The sequence below is a fragment of the Physella acuta genome, unplaced genomic scaffold (assembly GCF_028476545.2).
Source record: "Physella acuta isolate Inbredline_101_S28 unplaced genomic scaffold, ASM2847654v3 ptg000562l, whole genome shotgun sequence".
Classification (NCBI taxonomy): Eukaryota; Metazoa; Mollusca; class Gastropoda; family Physidae; genus Physella; species Physella acuta.
In genome coordinates this window covers 73511-90124 of record NW_026732081.1, presented here as the reverse complement: position 1 = coordinate 90124, position 16614 = coordinate 73511, and the positions used below count along the sequence as shown (strand labels likewise).

The 16614-nt window shown below is 36.6% G+C and overlaps 1 protein-coding gene across 1 annotated transcript in view; it reads right to left on the bottom strand.

The window, feature by feature from the left end:
* The window catches only part of LOC131946510 (dynein axonemal assembly factor 9-like), an 89624-nt gene that overhangs the window by 67374 nt on the left and 5636 nt on the right, over positions 1–16614 (bottom strand). The window contains exons 8-12 of the mRNA XM_059307331.1: positions 16533–16560; positions 15088–15165; positions 14862–14920; positions 12112–12154; positions 5967–6013 (exon numbers count right to left, since the gene is read on the bottom strand). Coding sequence (XP_059163314.1) covers positions 5967–6013; positions 12112–12154; positions 14862–14920; positions 15088–15165; positions 16533–16560 — 255 coding nt within the window. The remainder of the gene's footprint in view (positions 1–5966; positions 6014–12111; positions 12155–14861; positions 14921–15087; positions 15166–16532; positions 16561–16614) is intronic.

The following is a 16614-nucleotide window of genomic DNA, read 5'->3' as shown; positions in this document are numbered from 1 at the left end:
ATAGAGATAGAGATAGAGATAGAGATAGAGATAAAGACGTAGACGTAGACGTAGACGTAGACGTAGACGAAGACGTAGACGTAGACGTAGACGTAGACGTAGACGTAGACGTAGACGGAGACATAGACATAGACATAGACATAGACATAGACATAGACATAGACATAGACATAGACATAGACATAGACATAGACATAGACATAGACATTGGCATAGGCATAGGCATAGGCATAGGCATAGGCATAGGCATAGGCATAGACATAGACATAGACATAGACATAGACATAGACATAGACATAGACATAGACATAGACATAGACATAGACATAGACATAGACATAGACATAGACATAGACATAGACATAGACATAGACATAGACATAGACATAGACATAGACATAGACATAGACATAGACATAGACATAGACATAGACATAGACATAGACATAGACATAGACATAGACATAGACATAGACATAGACATAGACATAGACATAGACATAGACATAGACATAGACATAGACATAGACATAGACATAGACATAGACATAGACATAGACATAGACATAGACATAGACATAGACATAGACATAGACATAGACATAGACATAGACATAGACATAGACATAGACATAGACATAGACATAGACATAGACATAGACATAGACATAGACATAGACATAGACATAGACATAGACATAGACATAGACATAGACATAGACATAGATATAGATATAGATATAGATATAGATATAGATATAGATATAGATATAGATATAGATATAGATATAGATATAGATAAATAAATATATACTAGCCGTTCCGGCCAGGCCTCTGTAAAGGACCATGACTTGTGTGTTTATTAAGCAGCATACACCCGGCATTGCCCAGGTTTAGGAAATATATTACTTTTCGAATTAACCCTAACCGCAACCAAACGAAACCAAAACACACAAAAACGCAAACATAACGCAAACACAAACGAAAACACGAACCCAACCCCAAAAAAATACGCAAACCCCAAAAAACGTTTAAAACGAACATAGGCGCCGCAGCGCTTACGAGAAGGCCCGGGGCGCCAAATAGCACCCTGTGGGGCGCCGGAGGACGCCCTGGATTCGATATAGTGAACGACTATAGTAACCCTTTTTATCCATAGTCTATCGCACTGTTTAAAACGAATGTATGCACAATAGCGCTCACGGGATGGCCCATGCGCAAATCGCACCCTGCCGGGGCGCCGGCGGGCGCGCTTGATTCAATTTAGTGAACGACTATAATTGCCCAAGCTTTTCCGCAAACGCAAAGATATATATATGTGTGTGTGTGTGTGTGTGCGCGCGTGCATGCGTGCGTGTGTGTAACTATGCCGAATTTCAGACTTTGCCGTGCCGCAATATGTGGAAAATGGCGTTTGCCAGAAAGACACTAGTCCGTGTGGCGTTTTTACAATTGGACGTTTGCCCTCATGTGACAGTTTCCCGAAGGGCATTTCCCAAATGCGGCAACTGCCCAGTGGACTTTGTCCAAACGGGACAGAAGGTCGTTTGCCAGATTGGGTTCCAACCAGAAACATAAAATGTCTAGGTACTTTTTTTAAAAATGTATTATGTTTATTGGTGTTAAAAGAAAGCGTGTAATATAAATCGTTCAGTCATTTTTTTTTAAAAAAGTCCGTGGATTTCAGAATGCATCGGAACAAGGATCTAGATCTAGATCTTTTTTTTTAATGTGTAAAATGTCCCTTATCTTTAAGGGATCCAAAATTTGCTTTTTTTTTGCCAATTAAATTACAAAAATTTTACATACTCATGGATCTTTTATAGGGAAAAAGCTAACCTGAAATTCTTCATACGCATTTTTCAGACTACAGTTGTGTTTTAATTAACGACTTTGTAAACATTAAAACTTCGACAATTATTCTCAAGGTACGCGTTTACATTTTGTAAAAAAAAATATTAGACTTGTTAAATTTTGTTATTTGTGCTTTTATAATAGATATAATTAGTTTCAGCAAATAAACTTAAATTTACCTCCCTTGGATGTACTGTATAAAGTAAGCTTAGGAAGGGAGGTAATAATAAATACAGCTAGAGACCCGCCAACCACCAAGCCACTTGTCCCTACAAATGTGGATACAATAAACCTACTACTACGGTGAGTGTTATGTGCAGTGCAAGTGGGTAATTCGTGTTCCCTGGGGGGGAAAAGTTTTTAAAAATTTAAAAGTCGGTAAAAGTTTATTTTTACGTTGAAGCGGTCTTTGTTGTAAACTAGACAAAAGACAATTAAGGTTTTAATGTGTACATTTTATGGAGTAGAGCGCGGTAATTAGAACCAATTTTAAAAAAACTGTGCTAATTGCCGGCACATGAGACCATATAGTAACACGGATGAAGCAAATTAATACCCAAGGATGGTAAAAATACTATTTTTAGCACACATGACTTATTTCTATGCAGAGAACATTGGTCATTTTAAAACCTTGGAAGTTGTAATATGACCACCTCGTTCAAATGTTGTCAAAACTGCATTGGTCCATCTATAATCTATAGCTTATCAGTAAATGGAAAAGCCACGGTATAAGCCAGAATATGTCGGAAAAGCCACGAAGAGATTCTAACTTGAAGACTGAGGCCCTATCGATGGATATAGGTTCAGCCTACCGCTAATTTAATTGATGCAGGGTCCTTTATTTTATAAAACTGAAAGAGTTGACCAATACTTGCATACAATTATTTAAGTTTTGTGTCCGTTATGGGGCAAGGCATTTTTCCCGTGAACTGATTCCCGTTAACTATTAACAAAATCAGATCATGTATGACCACAAACTACACCTCTTTAGAACTGAAGTGGGTTTTTTTTTTAGATCTTCAAACCTTGTAGTTATCTTTCTTCTAAAAGAAAAGATGTAAAAGTAAAAGTCTATTGATAATATAGAAAAATGTGTGCATAAAGTTTATAAAAGCCTTACAAAGATAAATAAGAAGAAAAAAATTATCATCTAAAATGGGAGAAGGTAAACAAGTAAAATCTAGGTCTAAACACTAGTCTCAATAAAAGAAGTATGATTATAGATGTCGGTAAGCTCGTCTCGACAAGAGCGGGTAATTAGCACCACAGGTACTGTGTACCCGCCATCGCATGCGACGCTTTGGCCGATTATGACTACTAACCAATTTTTTCTTCAGATTTGTAAAGGGTGAAGTTTACCAAACAAAATGTATATTCTTAATGAAGTAGATTGATTTTGTCACCACCTTAGTATGTTTAAAACAAGATACGCGTATCCTATTCAGCTTAGCTCAGTCAGATTGTGCTTTATGTGGTATTTGGAATTTTAACTACATATTTTAACAGCACTTATAAACACCAACCTTAACACTATTTATGTTCTTGGATATCTAGTATTCATCATAATATTTTACCAGTATTTTTTAACTCTAAACTTGAGCTCTATGTGTTTTCCCAGTTTATCAAAATATCTTTAAAGCATGAAATATACCTGCATCTATATAGATAAAAGTAAGAAACGTAGTTCTTAACTCACTACAAAAAGAACCATTACGTCAAGACGAGAAGTAGTTTGATTTATAAAATGTTGGTAAACTTATAGAGGAAACATAATGTTATCTTGGTTAGTGTGAGAGAACTGAAGGGGCGTAACTATGCTGGGTGTCATCCGGTACGGTAAATGTGGGTGTCACCCCACCCCTCTTCCAACAATTTTTAATTTTTAGTTTCGATGTCAATCATCTACTCCTAGTATTTTATTATTTAATTGGGTAAAAAATCATTGTTGCAAACACAGAAAAAAAATTATAAATATATTTTTAAAAAACATGTTTAAAAAGTTTGGTATTACCCTCTAAATGGTGTCAACAAGTACGGCCCGCATCTCACGCCCCACTTTGTAAAGCTAATAACAGCATGTGATGTGTTCCGTAATATTGTATATATAACTGGACGCTATATAACAATATATATTGTTTTATATATATATATATATATATATATATATATATATATATATATATATATATATATATATATATATATATATATATATATATATATATATATATATATATATATATATATATATATATATATATATATATATATATATATATATATATATATATATATATATATATGTATATATACATATATTGTTATATATATATATATATATATATATATATATATATATATATATATATATATATATATATATATATATATATATAAAGACATAACAGATGATTCATATAAAGTGATATCATCAAAACGATAGCGTCGGTACACATAAAACATCGGATGAATCATTAACAAAAAAGGTATGTCGTAATCACGGGCCTCTTTCAAGTAATATTAGACCTATCGGAATGTCAAATGACTAATATAAACATGACGTTATACTGAGAAGGTCTGAAATTTCACCCTTTGCTGGATCAGATGCCAGGAGGTGGGGGGAGGGGGGAATTGAATGTCGCGACATTCAGACGGGTGTCACCTGACACTGTCTAAGCCTAGGTTTATTTATAGAAACGAAAATTTAATCGGCTTCCTCTCACGTGCTAAAACGATAGGGTTTGTCACGTGGTCTTTACGTCACGTCTTAGATTCGCCAATTAACCTCGTTTATACACTGGGTAAATACCCCGATTTTGTAAAGAATAATTGAAAAACTTCCAGGCTAGCAAACAGCTTACGTTACACACTGACATACACACCAGGTATAAACTCCCACATACGTTGTTACATTTATATTCTCTGAAATGGGATACCACTCAAGGGCGTAGGCAGAGTTTTATAATGGATTGAAAAGGGTTAAAAGGTGTCCCTATATATATATATATATATATATATATATATATATATATATATATATATATATATAATTATATATATATATATATATATATATATATAATTATATATATATAATTATATATATATATAATTATATATATATAATTATATATATATAATTATATATATATAATTATATATATAATTATATACAGAGGCGTAGCAAGGGGGGGCGGGGGTGCGGACCGCACCGGGTGACACCATTTAGGGGGGTGACACCAAGGCAAAAAATAGCAAAATATATAGACAAAAACTTGAGGGGGGGTGCAAATCGAAAGTATGAGGGGGGGGGGGGGGTACAAATCGAAAATTTGTCGCTACGCCTCTGGGGGTGACACCATTAAGTGCCGCACCGGGTGACACCCGACCTCGCTACGCCACTGATTATATATATATAATTATATATATATAATTATATATATATATAATATATATATATATATATATATATATATATATATATATATAAGCTATTGCATTGAGTTCAGAGCTAAAATCGCTACTTATAGACCAATAAAGCAAGTGAGCTTCAATAGATATTCTCGTACATATTCGTATATACCGGTTGAGTTTGGGATAGCACGTCCTGTGGAATCGGGCTATAGAACTGGTAGATAAATTAGAGCAAAAGGTTAACAGAGTGTACTGCTTTATTAGAATAGAATATAAAACTAAAATTTCCGAGGAGCCGGAAATAGAAATAAGTACCACTTCCGGTTACCAGACATCGTTCAAGAGTTAAAAGAAAACTTAGCATAGGAGCTTATACTTATATATGAAATACAGAACACCTCCCTAAAACGGTAGGGCTTACTCGCGTTATCGGGTTCACACACGCAGACAAAAACACACACACACGCGCACATACACGATTGCAAAACTTATTTACGACTCCGTAAGTTGTAAACAAGATTTTAAACTTAAGATTTATCAAAATCTCAATTTCTATTTCATTATTTTTTTAGCACTTTTACAATACTTCCTTTTTGTAACTCGTATTACAGAAAAGTAAAAGACAACCAAAGTTAAGGCAAGCAATTTTAAGGAGAAGATAATCTCAACAAAAATAACAAATGAACAAAAATACTTACTTCCCTTTGTGCCCAACCAGACCATGTAGAAAATAACTTCTTATAGGCTGTGGGAAAAAAGGTCACGATTAACATGATTGTTAGGGTATTATCTGACATACATGGACCTGAACTTCTCTAAAGCTGACCTAGTTGGACACTGGTACTTTCACTCCATCTGACTTTAACTCAGGACATTCTATCCTTTTGTCATAACATAGAGACCTTCTCTACATCTGACCTATACATAGAGACCTTCTCTACATCTGACCTCAACATAGAGACCTCCTCTACATCTGACCTCAACATAGGGACCTTCTCTACATCTGACCTCAACATACGGACCTTCTCTACATCTGACCTTAACATAGGGACCTTCTCTACATCTGACCTCAACATAGGGACCTTCTCTACATCTGATCTCAACATAGGGACCTTCTCTACATCTGACCTCAACATAGAGACCTTCTCTACATCTGACCTCAACATAGGGACCTTCTCTACATCTGACCTCAACATAGGGACCTTCTCTACATCTGACCTCAACATAGGGACTCTACATCTGACCTCAACATAGGGACCTTCTCTACATCTGACCTCAACATAGGGACCTTCTCTACATCTGACCTCAACATAGGGACCTTCTCTACATCTGACCTCAACATAGGGACTCTACATCTGACCTCAACATAGGGACCTTCTCTACATCTGACCTCAACATAGGGACCTTCTCTACATCTGACCTCGACATAGGGACCTTCTCTACATCTGACCTCTACATAGGGACCTTCTCTACATCTGACCTCAACATAGGGATCTTCTCTACATCTGAACCCAACTTAAGGACCTTCTCTACATCTGACCTCAACATAGGGACCTTCTCTACATCTGACCTCTACATAGGGACCTTCTCTACATCTGACCTTAACATAGGGACTCTACATCTGACCTCAACATAGGGACCTTCTCTACATCTGACCTCAACATAGGGACCTTCTCTACATCTGACCTCAACATAGGGATCTTCTCTACATCTGAACCCAACTTAAGGACCTTCTCTACATCTGACCTCAACATAGGGACTCTACATCTGACCTCAACATAGGGACTCTACATCTGACCTCAACATAGGGACCTTCTCTACATCTGACCTCAACATAGGGACCTTCTCTACATCTGACCTCAACATAGGGACCTTCTCTACATCTGACCTCAACATAGAGACCTTCTCTACATCTGACCTAAACATAGGGACCTCTACATCTGACCTCAACATAGGGACCTTCTCTACATCTGACCTTAACATAGGGACTCTACATCTGACCTTAACATAGGGACCTTCTCTACATCTGACCTCAACATAGGGACCTTCTCTACATCTGACCTCAACATAGGGACCTTCTCTACATCTGACCTCAACATAGGGACCTTCTCTACATCTGACCTCAACATAGGGACCTTCTCTACATCTGACCTCGACATAGGGACCTTCTCTACATCTGACCTCAACATAGGGACCTTCTCTACATCTGACCTCGACATAGGGACCTTCTCTACATCTGACCTAAACATAGGGACTTCTACATCTGACCTCAACATAAGGACCTTCTCTACATCTGACCCCAACTTAAGGACCTTCTCTACATCTGACCTCAATATAGGGACCTTCTGTACATCTGACCCCAACTTAAGGACCTTCTCTACATCTGACCTCAACATACGGACCTTCTCTACATCTGACCTCGACATAGGGACCTTCTCTACATCTGACCTTAACATAGGGACCTTCTCTACATCTGACCTCAACATAGGGACTCTACATCTGACCTCAACATAGGGACCTTCTCTACATCTGACCTCAACATACGGACCTTCTCTACATCTGACCTCGACATAGGGACCTTCTCTACATCTGACCTTAACATAGGGACCTTCTCTACATCTGACCTCGACATAGGGACCTTCTCTACATCTGACCTCAACATAAGCACCTTCTCTACATCTGACCTCGACATAGGGACCTTCTCTACGTTTGACCTCAACAAAGGGACCTTCTCTACATCTGACCTCTACATAGGGACCTTCTCTACATCTGACCTCAACATAGGGACCTTCTCTACATCTGACCTCAACATAGAGACTTTCTCTACATCTGACCCCAACTTAAGAACCTTCTCTACATCTGACCTCAATATAGGGACCTTCTCTACATCTGACCCCAACTTAAGGACCTTCTCTACATCTGACCTCAACATAGGGACTCTACATCTGACCTTAACATAGGGACCTTCTCTACATCTGACCTCAACATAGGGACCTTCTCTACATCTGACCTCAACATAGGGACTCTACATCTGACCTCAACATAGGGACCTTCTCTACATCTGACCTCAACATAGGGACCTTCTCTACATCTAACCTCAACATAGGGACCTTTTCTACATCTGACCCCAACTTAAGGACCTTCTCTACATCTGACCTCAACATAGAGACCTTCTCTACATCTGATCTCAACATAGGGACCTTCTCTACATCTGACCTCAACATAGGGACCTTTTCTACATCTGACCCCAACTTAAGGACCTTCTCTACATCTGACCTTAACATAGGGACCTTCTCTACATCTGACCTAAACATAGATACCTTCTCTACATCTGACCTCAACATAGGGACCTTCTCTACATCTGACCTTAACATAGGGACTCTACATCTGACCTTAACATAGGGACCTTCTCTACATCTGACCTCAACATAAGCACCTTCTCTACATCTGACCTCGACATAGGGACCTTCTCTACGTTTGACCTCAACAAAGGGACCTTCTCTACATCTGACCTCGACATAGGGACCTTCTCTACATCTGACCTCAACATAGGGACCTTCTCTACATCTGACCTAAACATAGGGACTTCTACATCTGACCTCAACATAGAGACCTTCTCTACATCTGACCCCAACTTAAGAACCTTCTCTACATCTGACCTCAATATAGGGATCTTCTCTACATCTGACCCCAACTTAAGGACCTTCTCTACATCTGACCTAAACATAGGGACCTCTACATCTGACCTCAACATAGGGACCTTCTCTACATCTGACTTTAACATAGGGACTCTACATCTGACCTCAAAATAGGGACCTTCTCTACATCTGACCTATACATAGAGACCTTCTCTACATCTGACCTTAACATAGGGACCTTCTCTACATCTGACCTCAACATATGGAACTTCTCTACATCTGACCTTAACATAGGGACCTTCTCTACATCTGACCTCAACATAGGGACCTTCTCTACATCTGACCTCAACATAGGGACCTTCTCTACATCTGACCTCAACATACGGACCTTCTCTACATCTGACCTCTACATAGGGACCTTCTCTACATCTGACCTTAACATAGGGACTCTACATCTGACCTCAACATAGGGACCTTCTCTACATCTGACCTCAACATAGGGACCTTCTCTACATCTGACCTCAACATACGGACCTTCTCTACATCTGACCTAAACATAGGGACCTTCTCTACATCTGACCTTAACATAGGGACCTCTACATCTGACCTCAACATAGGGACTCTACATCTGACCTTAACATAGGGACCTTCTCTACATCTGACCTCAACATAGGGACCTTCTCTACATCTGACCTCAACATACGGACCTTCTCTACATCTGACCTAAACATAGGGACCTCTACATCTGACCTCAACATAGGGACTCTACATCTGACCTTAACATAGGGACCTTCTCTACATCTGACCTCAACATAGGGACCTTCTCTACATCTGACCTCAACATAGAGACCTTCTCTACATCTGACCCCAACTTAAGGACCTTCTCTACATCTGACCTCTACATAGTGACCTTCTCTACATCTGACCTAAACATAGGGACCTCTACATCTGACCTCAACATAGGGACCTTCTCTACATCTGACCTTAACATAGGGACTCTACATCTGACCTCAAAATAGGGACCTTCTCTACATCTGACCTCAACATAGGGACCTTCTCTACATCTGACCTATACATAGAGACCTTCTCTACATCTGACCTTAACATAGGGACCTTCTCTACATCTGACATCAACATATGGACCTTCTCTACATCTGACCTTAACATAGGGACCTTCTCTACATCTGACCTCAACATAGGGACCTTCTCTACATCTGACCTCAACATAGGGACCTTCTCTACATCTGACCTCAACATACGGACCTTCTCTACATCTGACCTCTACATAGGGACCTTCTCTACATCTGACCTTAACATAGGGACTCTACATCTGACCTCAACATAGGGACCTTCTCTACATCTGACCTCAACATAGGGACCTTCTCTACATCTGACCTCAACATACGGACCTTCTCTACATCTGACCTAAACATAGGGACCTTCTCTACATCTGACCTTAACATAGGGACCTCTACATCTGACCTCAACATAGGGACTCTACATCTGACCTTAACATAGGGACCTTCTCTACATCTGACCTCAACATAGGGACCTTCTCTACATCTGACCTCAACATAGGGACCTTCTCTACATCTGACCTCAACATACGGACCTTCTCTACATCTGACCTAAACATAGGGACCTTCTCTACATCTGACCTCAACATAGGGACCTTCTCTACATCTGACCTCAACATAGGGACCTTCTCTACATCTGACCTCAACATAGGGACCTTCTCTACATCTGACCTCAACATACGGACCTTCTCTACATCTGACCTAAACATAGGGACCTTCTCTACATCTGACCTCAACATACGGACCTTCTCTACATCTGACCTCTACATAGGGACCTTCTCTACATCTGACCTTAACATAGAGACTCTACATCTGACCTCAACATACGGACCTTCTCTACATCTGACCTAAACATAGGGACCTCTTATCTTACTTAGTTTTGAACTATAATGTCCGCTAAGACCAGGATTTGAACCCAGAGCACTTGTTTGGAAAAAACTTAATCATAATGTTTAAATATTTATGCCTAATTACTTGAAATTTGATACTATATGAAAACAATTAATGAGAACAGTACAAGTTTTGTCCAGCATTATGGTATAAAGAGAGTGTATATAAAACAAAAAGTCTAAGGTAAAAGCAAAATGTCTAGTGTTTGAGTGCATAAAAGTTATTAAAAATGGTGGTGTTTTTTTCAGAAATGCATAAAGAATGGTCATGGTGAACCCGTGCCATTCCCTGTTTTAGAAAAATAAAGAAATCTGCAGCAGACACTTGAAATTTAAGTGGAATGATGAAATAGGATCTCGGAGCATGAAAATATCCAGCTAATGAAACAAGGTCTGAGGGCTACCCAGACAACCCATTTCTATCAACTTGTGTTTTAAATTAATTAGATATATGAGATCTATGCAGTTTGACTTTCAAATCGTTATTAGTGTCATTCTGACATATGGGAATGAACGAAATTCTAGACAAACAATCTGCAAGGATATATAGTTTTGTATCAACGCCCCAGATGGGTTTTTTAATAAAAAATTTTGTCTGAACTTTTTTTAAAAATGTCAGAATTTGAAAAGAGTATGGTCTTCAGACAGCCATTTTTTGTATATAAGCTATAAAAAAGACTTGAATATTTGCATTCATTAAAGTAAAATTGCATGCCAGACTTGTTTTTAAGTGGAGGTCACCCTGACCACCACATTTGAGTAAAATCTTTTGTTCAAATAATGCAGACATATTTTTAAAATTTTAGTAATTTTTTATACACTTCTGAAGCATTTTTTTTAAATCTTTAGAAATGTTCATAAAGTGATATACACATTTGACATACAATAAATCCACAGTGCTTATGTTGATATAAAAGAATTGTTTCAAACAACTGACTCGCCATCATAATAATTAACTGAATTTCTACCATAACAAAGTGATTACTCACCATCTTAATAAACAAGTCACCAAGGTAACAAACAACTGACTCACCACCCTAACAAATTACTGACTCATCAATGTAACAAACAACCAAGTAACCACCTGAACAATTATTTTACTTACCACTGTAAAAATAATGTACTTACTTATGTAACAAACAACAGACTCACCACTGGAACAAAAAAACTTATCTACCACAGCAAACAAATAAGTTACCACTGTAAAAAACAACTCACTTCTGCAACAAATACACTTACCTCTGTAACCTTTTTCTGAGACAAAACAGATGAAGAAGATTCCCTGAATGGAGATAAAAGTTGACATTGTTACAAGCAGAGATCATGAATGACACTTTTTTACTTTTTAACCTAGAGAATTAGGCAGAGTGAAATGATTTAAAGCTGAGTTATACATGGATCATTTGAACCAAATGATCAGACATAAACAAAAGAGTCCATGGCCCATGTGGCACATGATATGTGGACATATCATTCTTAATTGTGTTGGAGAAAATCCATGTAATATTAAGAACAACGAAAAAGAAGATAGTGAGATGTTTCATGAGCCAAAGGTTTAATCCCTATTATCAATAAGTACCTAATAATAAAAACTTTTATAAAGGAGTAGCGATCTATCAAGACGAACTATCAATTCTGCAGATAGACAGCGAAACTATTATTATAGATATTTTAAGAGTGGTAATATAGATTCCTAAAATATTAAAATTACCACTCTTAAAATATCTATAATAATAGTTTCGCTGTCTGTCTATCTGTGTATGTATCTATGTATCTGTCAAGAATGCTTTTACTATAGAGAAAAGACAAGCAGAGTAAAAACATGCACAGTAAAACGAAAAATGACATCACATGGAACATATAGTAGAAAATTTTCTAAAGCCTGAAAAGTACACACACTTATATGACATAAATTGATTCTCGAGTAAACAATAAATTAAAAAGCCAATTTTGTCTAATCTTAAAAGTGGTGTGCGTGCAGAGTTTCTTTCATGCAATTCTTTGGGTAGGGACAAGGCCCCCCCCCCTCATAAGAACATCTAAGTCGCCCTCTTCCCCCCCCCCCCCCCCCAAAGAAATGATGTCATCGATACTCTATAATAAAAAGACTTGACATTACGGCCTAATTATGTGTCTAATCTTAAAAGTGTTTTGCGTGCAGTTTCTTTTATGCATCACTCCTTGGTAGAAAGTCTTACCCCCCCCCCCCCCCCAAGTGAAATATAATTTATATAGAGAATATATACTTATATCAGTGTCAGCCTCCCCTGCCCCAGTGGATTGTATTCAAGTGCCCCACCCCGGGAAAAGGGTCTGAAAGAAACACTGTCTGTGTGAGTGAGGTTTATTGGCCAAAAGCAGGGAACAGGTCTATATTATAGAAGTAGGCTCTACCTTTAGTCTGTATAAGCTACAAATGCGACCAGTGTTTCTTTCAGACATTTTTCTCCCCGGGGGGGGGGGAAGGTACTTGAAATATTCGGGGGTGGGGGCGGACTAAATTTCCTGGGAGGGTTTGGACCCTGGTAAAAGTATATATTTTATATATGCATTGTATTTCGTTGAAGGGGTGGAGGTGGTGATTTTGGTTTTGGTTTAGAGAAAAAAACATCACTATCAACCTAGCGCCCATTGTATCTCTCCCTCAACGGGCCATTTATCTCGTTAACATAGAATTTTAAATACGATAGAATTTGTAACTTTTTTTTTTTTTAATTATAAATTTTTATATTGAATCAATAATTCTAGCAATGTTTTAAACAGTTACCCCAGTTTGATTTTTTGAAGGACATCCCTTTATTTTGGGGATCCAAAATGTTATATAAATTGGCCATGTAGGCCTACCTACGTCAAATTAATGTATGTCATCAAACTTAAATAGAAGTATGTTATAATAAAGCAACCATTTTTAGACTTTCAAATAAAACCTACAGTTAAGTATTCAATAAATAAAATATATTGTTTTCACAAGGTTACATAGCTAATGTAAAAGATTTGTTATAATTATTACGTAATGAAATTTATAGCGTTTTATTGTGTTTTTCAAACATGTCTTAGTTATACATGGTTAATTTAGCTATTCTTGGGAAAGTTATTTCCCTTGAATAAAATTTGTTATTTGGATTTTCAAATGGGAGATAATTCGCTGCTTAACTTTACATTCATTTCAAATTCCTGCACCTTGGGTTGACCGCTTACAAATAAATACAACTTTAACTTATTATTTGCTATTGTAAAAATTATATAGAGCTTAAGTTCTAAACTAAATAGTTTGGTAGGTTTTTTTTAGCATTATCAAGATGAAAAACAAATACATCAGTAGCTGTAGATTGCAATACTTAATGTTAGAAGACATATTTTTCACCCTCTCCTTAAGGATTAACATATACCAATTTTAGGATGGAATCTATAACATTATTACCTTTTATTTTTCAAAAACAAAAAAAATTGTTACATAATCACACAATATAGTCATTTTACAATTATAACTAAAGACAGTCAAGCTTAAAATAGGTAAGTTTTGGAACTCATCTTGGGAGGACTGCAGATAGCCCAACACTACAAGAACTTTTTTAGTGTTTTTTTTCCAGACTTTTTTCTCCCAGGAAGGGGAGGGGAGCACTTAAAATTTTGTAAAAGGGGGAAGGGGGGGCTATGTCATAAAGTACAAAGTAGATTCGTGAACTTAGCATCAATTTCAATAAAATGTGATTACGCTTGCAAACCGGAATTGAATGAATTTGTACAAACTTTTGAGACGTGAAGGCAAGTAAAATTTGATTTTGATGTCTACTTATAATGTGTAGGCCTATGCAATTGATAATAAATTAATATGTCACTTTAATTTAATTTGTTTTCTTATACATATGTTTTAGTAATTAATTTGTGTGAAAGGGGGCGTTTTAATAAGTTTTGCCTAGGGCGCTAAATAACCTGGTGCCAGCACTGAGTATATATTAAAACGGATATGAACATCAAAAGTAACTTACAAAGATAATTGAACACATTTCATCATGTTGTCCCATTGTCTAGCCATCAGTGAAAAGTGCTGTAACATGGGTAGACAATTATTTTGTAACTAATTTCATGGAATAGTTATCACATCTGGCTAAGATTACATTTTATAGTTACATTAATCAGGATATGAGATGTATTAAATTGAAATAAAACAAACTCCTCTATGCTTAGAATAACAGTTAAGTTAGATAAACTCACCTCAGTCAGTAAATGCTCAACAGAAACTGGATCTTGGAAGTCCTGCAGATGGTGGACTTGAGAGCTAATGTCAATTACCTGAAAACATTATTAATTAATAGTAATGTTAATGTTAATTACCTATTATTGTCAGAAAGAAAAAAAATGTTGGGAGTGAGCTCCCCTACACTTTCTGGTTAAACTATTTTATAACAGGTAGAGGGATGATGCATCAAGTGGCACATCAAATTCTGAAGGCTTTTGAGACATCTGTAATATACCCCTTCTGGTTACCACAAATCATTTAAAAGTTGAACAAAATCTATGTACAGGAGCTAATAGCTTAAATGGTACTCAAGTTATCAGCTTTTGAGAAACTGGAAGTAGAGTAAGTACCACATCAGATTACCAGACAGTGCTCAAAAGTTGAAAGAAAACTGCAAACTGGATTTAATACTTAATCAAATTTCATCAACTTAAAATGAAATAGTACTCAAGTTATCATGTTTAAAGACACACACACTGTTATAACTGGGTTCTATGTGTCGCACAGCTATGCAGTAAGAGGGTAGAACTACTTGATCCAATATAGTATTCAGATACCACTACCATTTTATTATGTCTATCCATTTAATAGTCCATCTTGAAACACGACAACATCAACGCATACAAAGGATTTGACAGGATGACATTGGTTACTGTTTCTATTTATTGCACTATAATATATACATCGGACGACTTGAAAAAATGATACTAAGACTGGACAACCTCACCCTAACACAACAACAACAAGACTACTTGAAGCTTCTTCCCCGGCAACAACGAACCTACACTTAAATGTCACTTTCTTGCGTACCGTGTCACACTTTCACTCGTTCAATATTATAGCTTCAAACCAGCATTCATGCGTACCTATTTGCCTAGTGAAACATACATCATAACACACACAAAGACATACATACAAAATTGTTTTTTCAGCTCAGTATGGTGTAAAACATAGATTTTACAATATCTTGATTTCAATGTCTTGAGCAATTACAAAACAGCAAGAATTGTCAAAATCTCATTTAAATTTTTTTTAGCAATACCTACTCTATATAAAGTTTAAACAAAAAAAAATAAAGTTTACAAAGTGTAGTTTCTAATTATATTGTGCTTGTAAAATTAGGAGTGTGGAGCACTAGAAAGACAACCATTAGACAACTCAATACTTTCAATTGATATGGCTGTTAAACAGGGTTGAGATAAATTTATAACAAATATATATTGAAGTGCATTTGCCATCAAAAACTATTAAGATGCTTTTACCATGACATATATTTATCTATTATTAAAAGCATTTACCATTGTTCTTTGTGATAACATATTCTTCAGTTATTACTTACCTAAGCAATTGTTATTTTTAGAACAAAGAAGTACATTACATAAAGCAATGGAAAATTTGACATGACCCATGAGCAACAAACCTCGAATTTTAGAGAAAAAAATCCTCCTCTGAAAAGAGACGGAAAAAAAAAACAATTCAGTTAAAATTAAAAATTTTATATT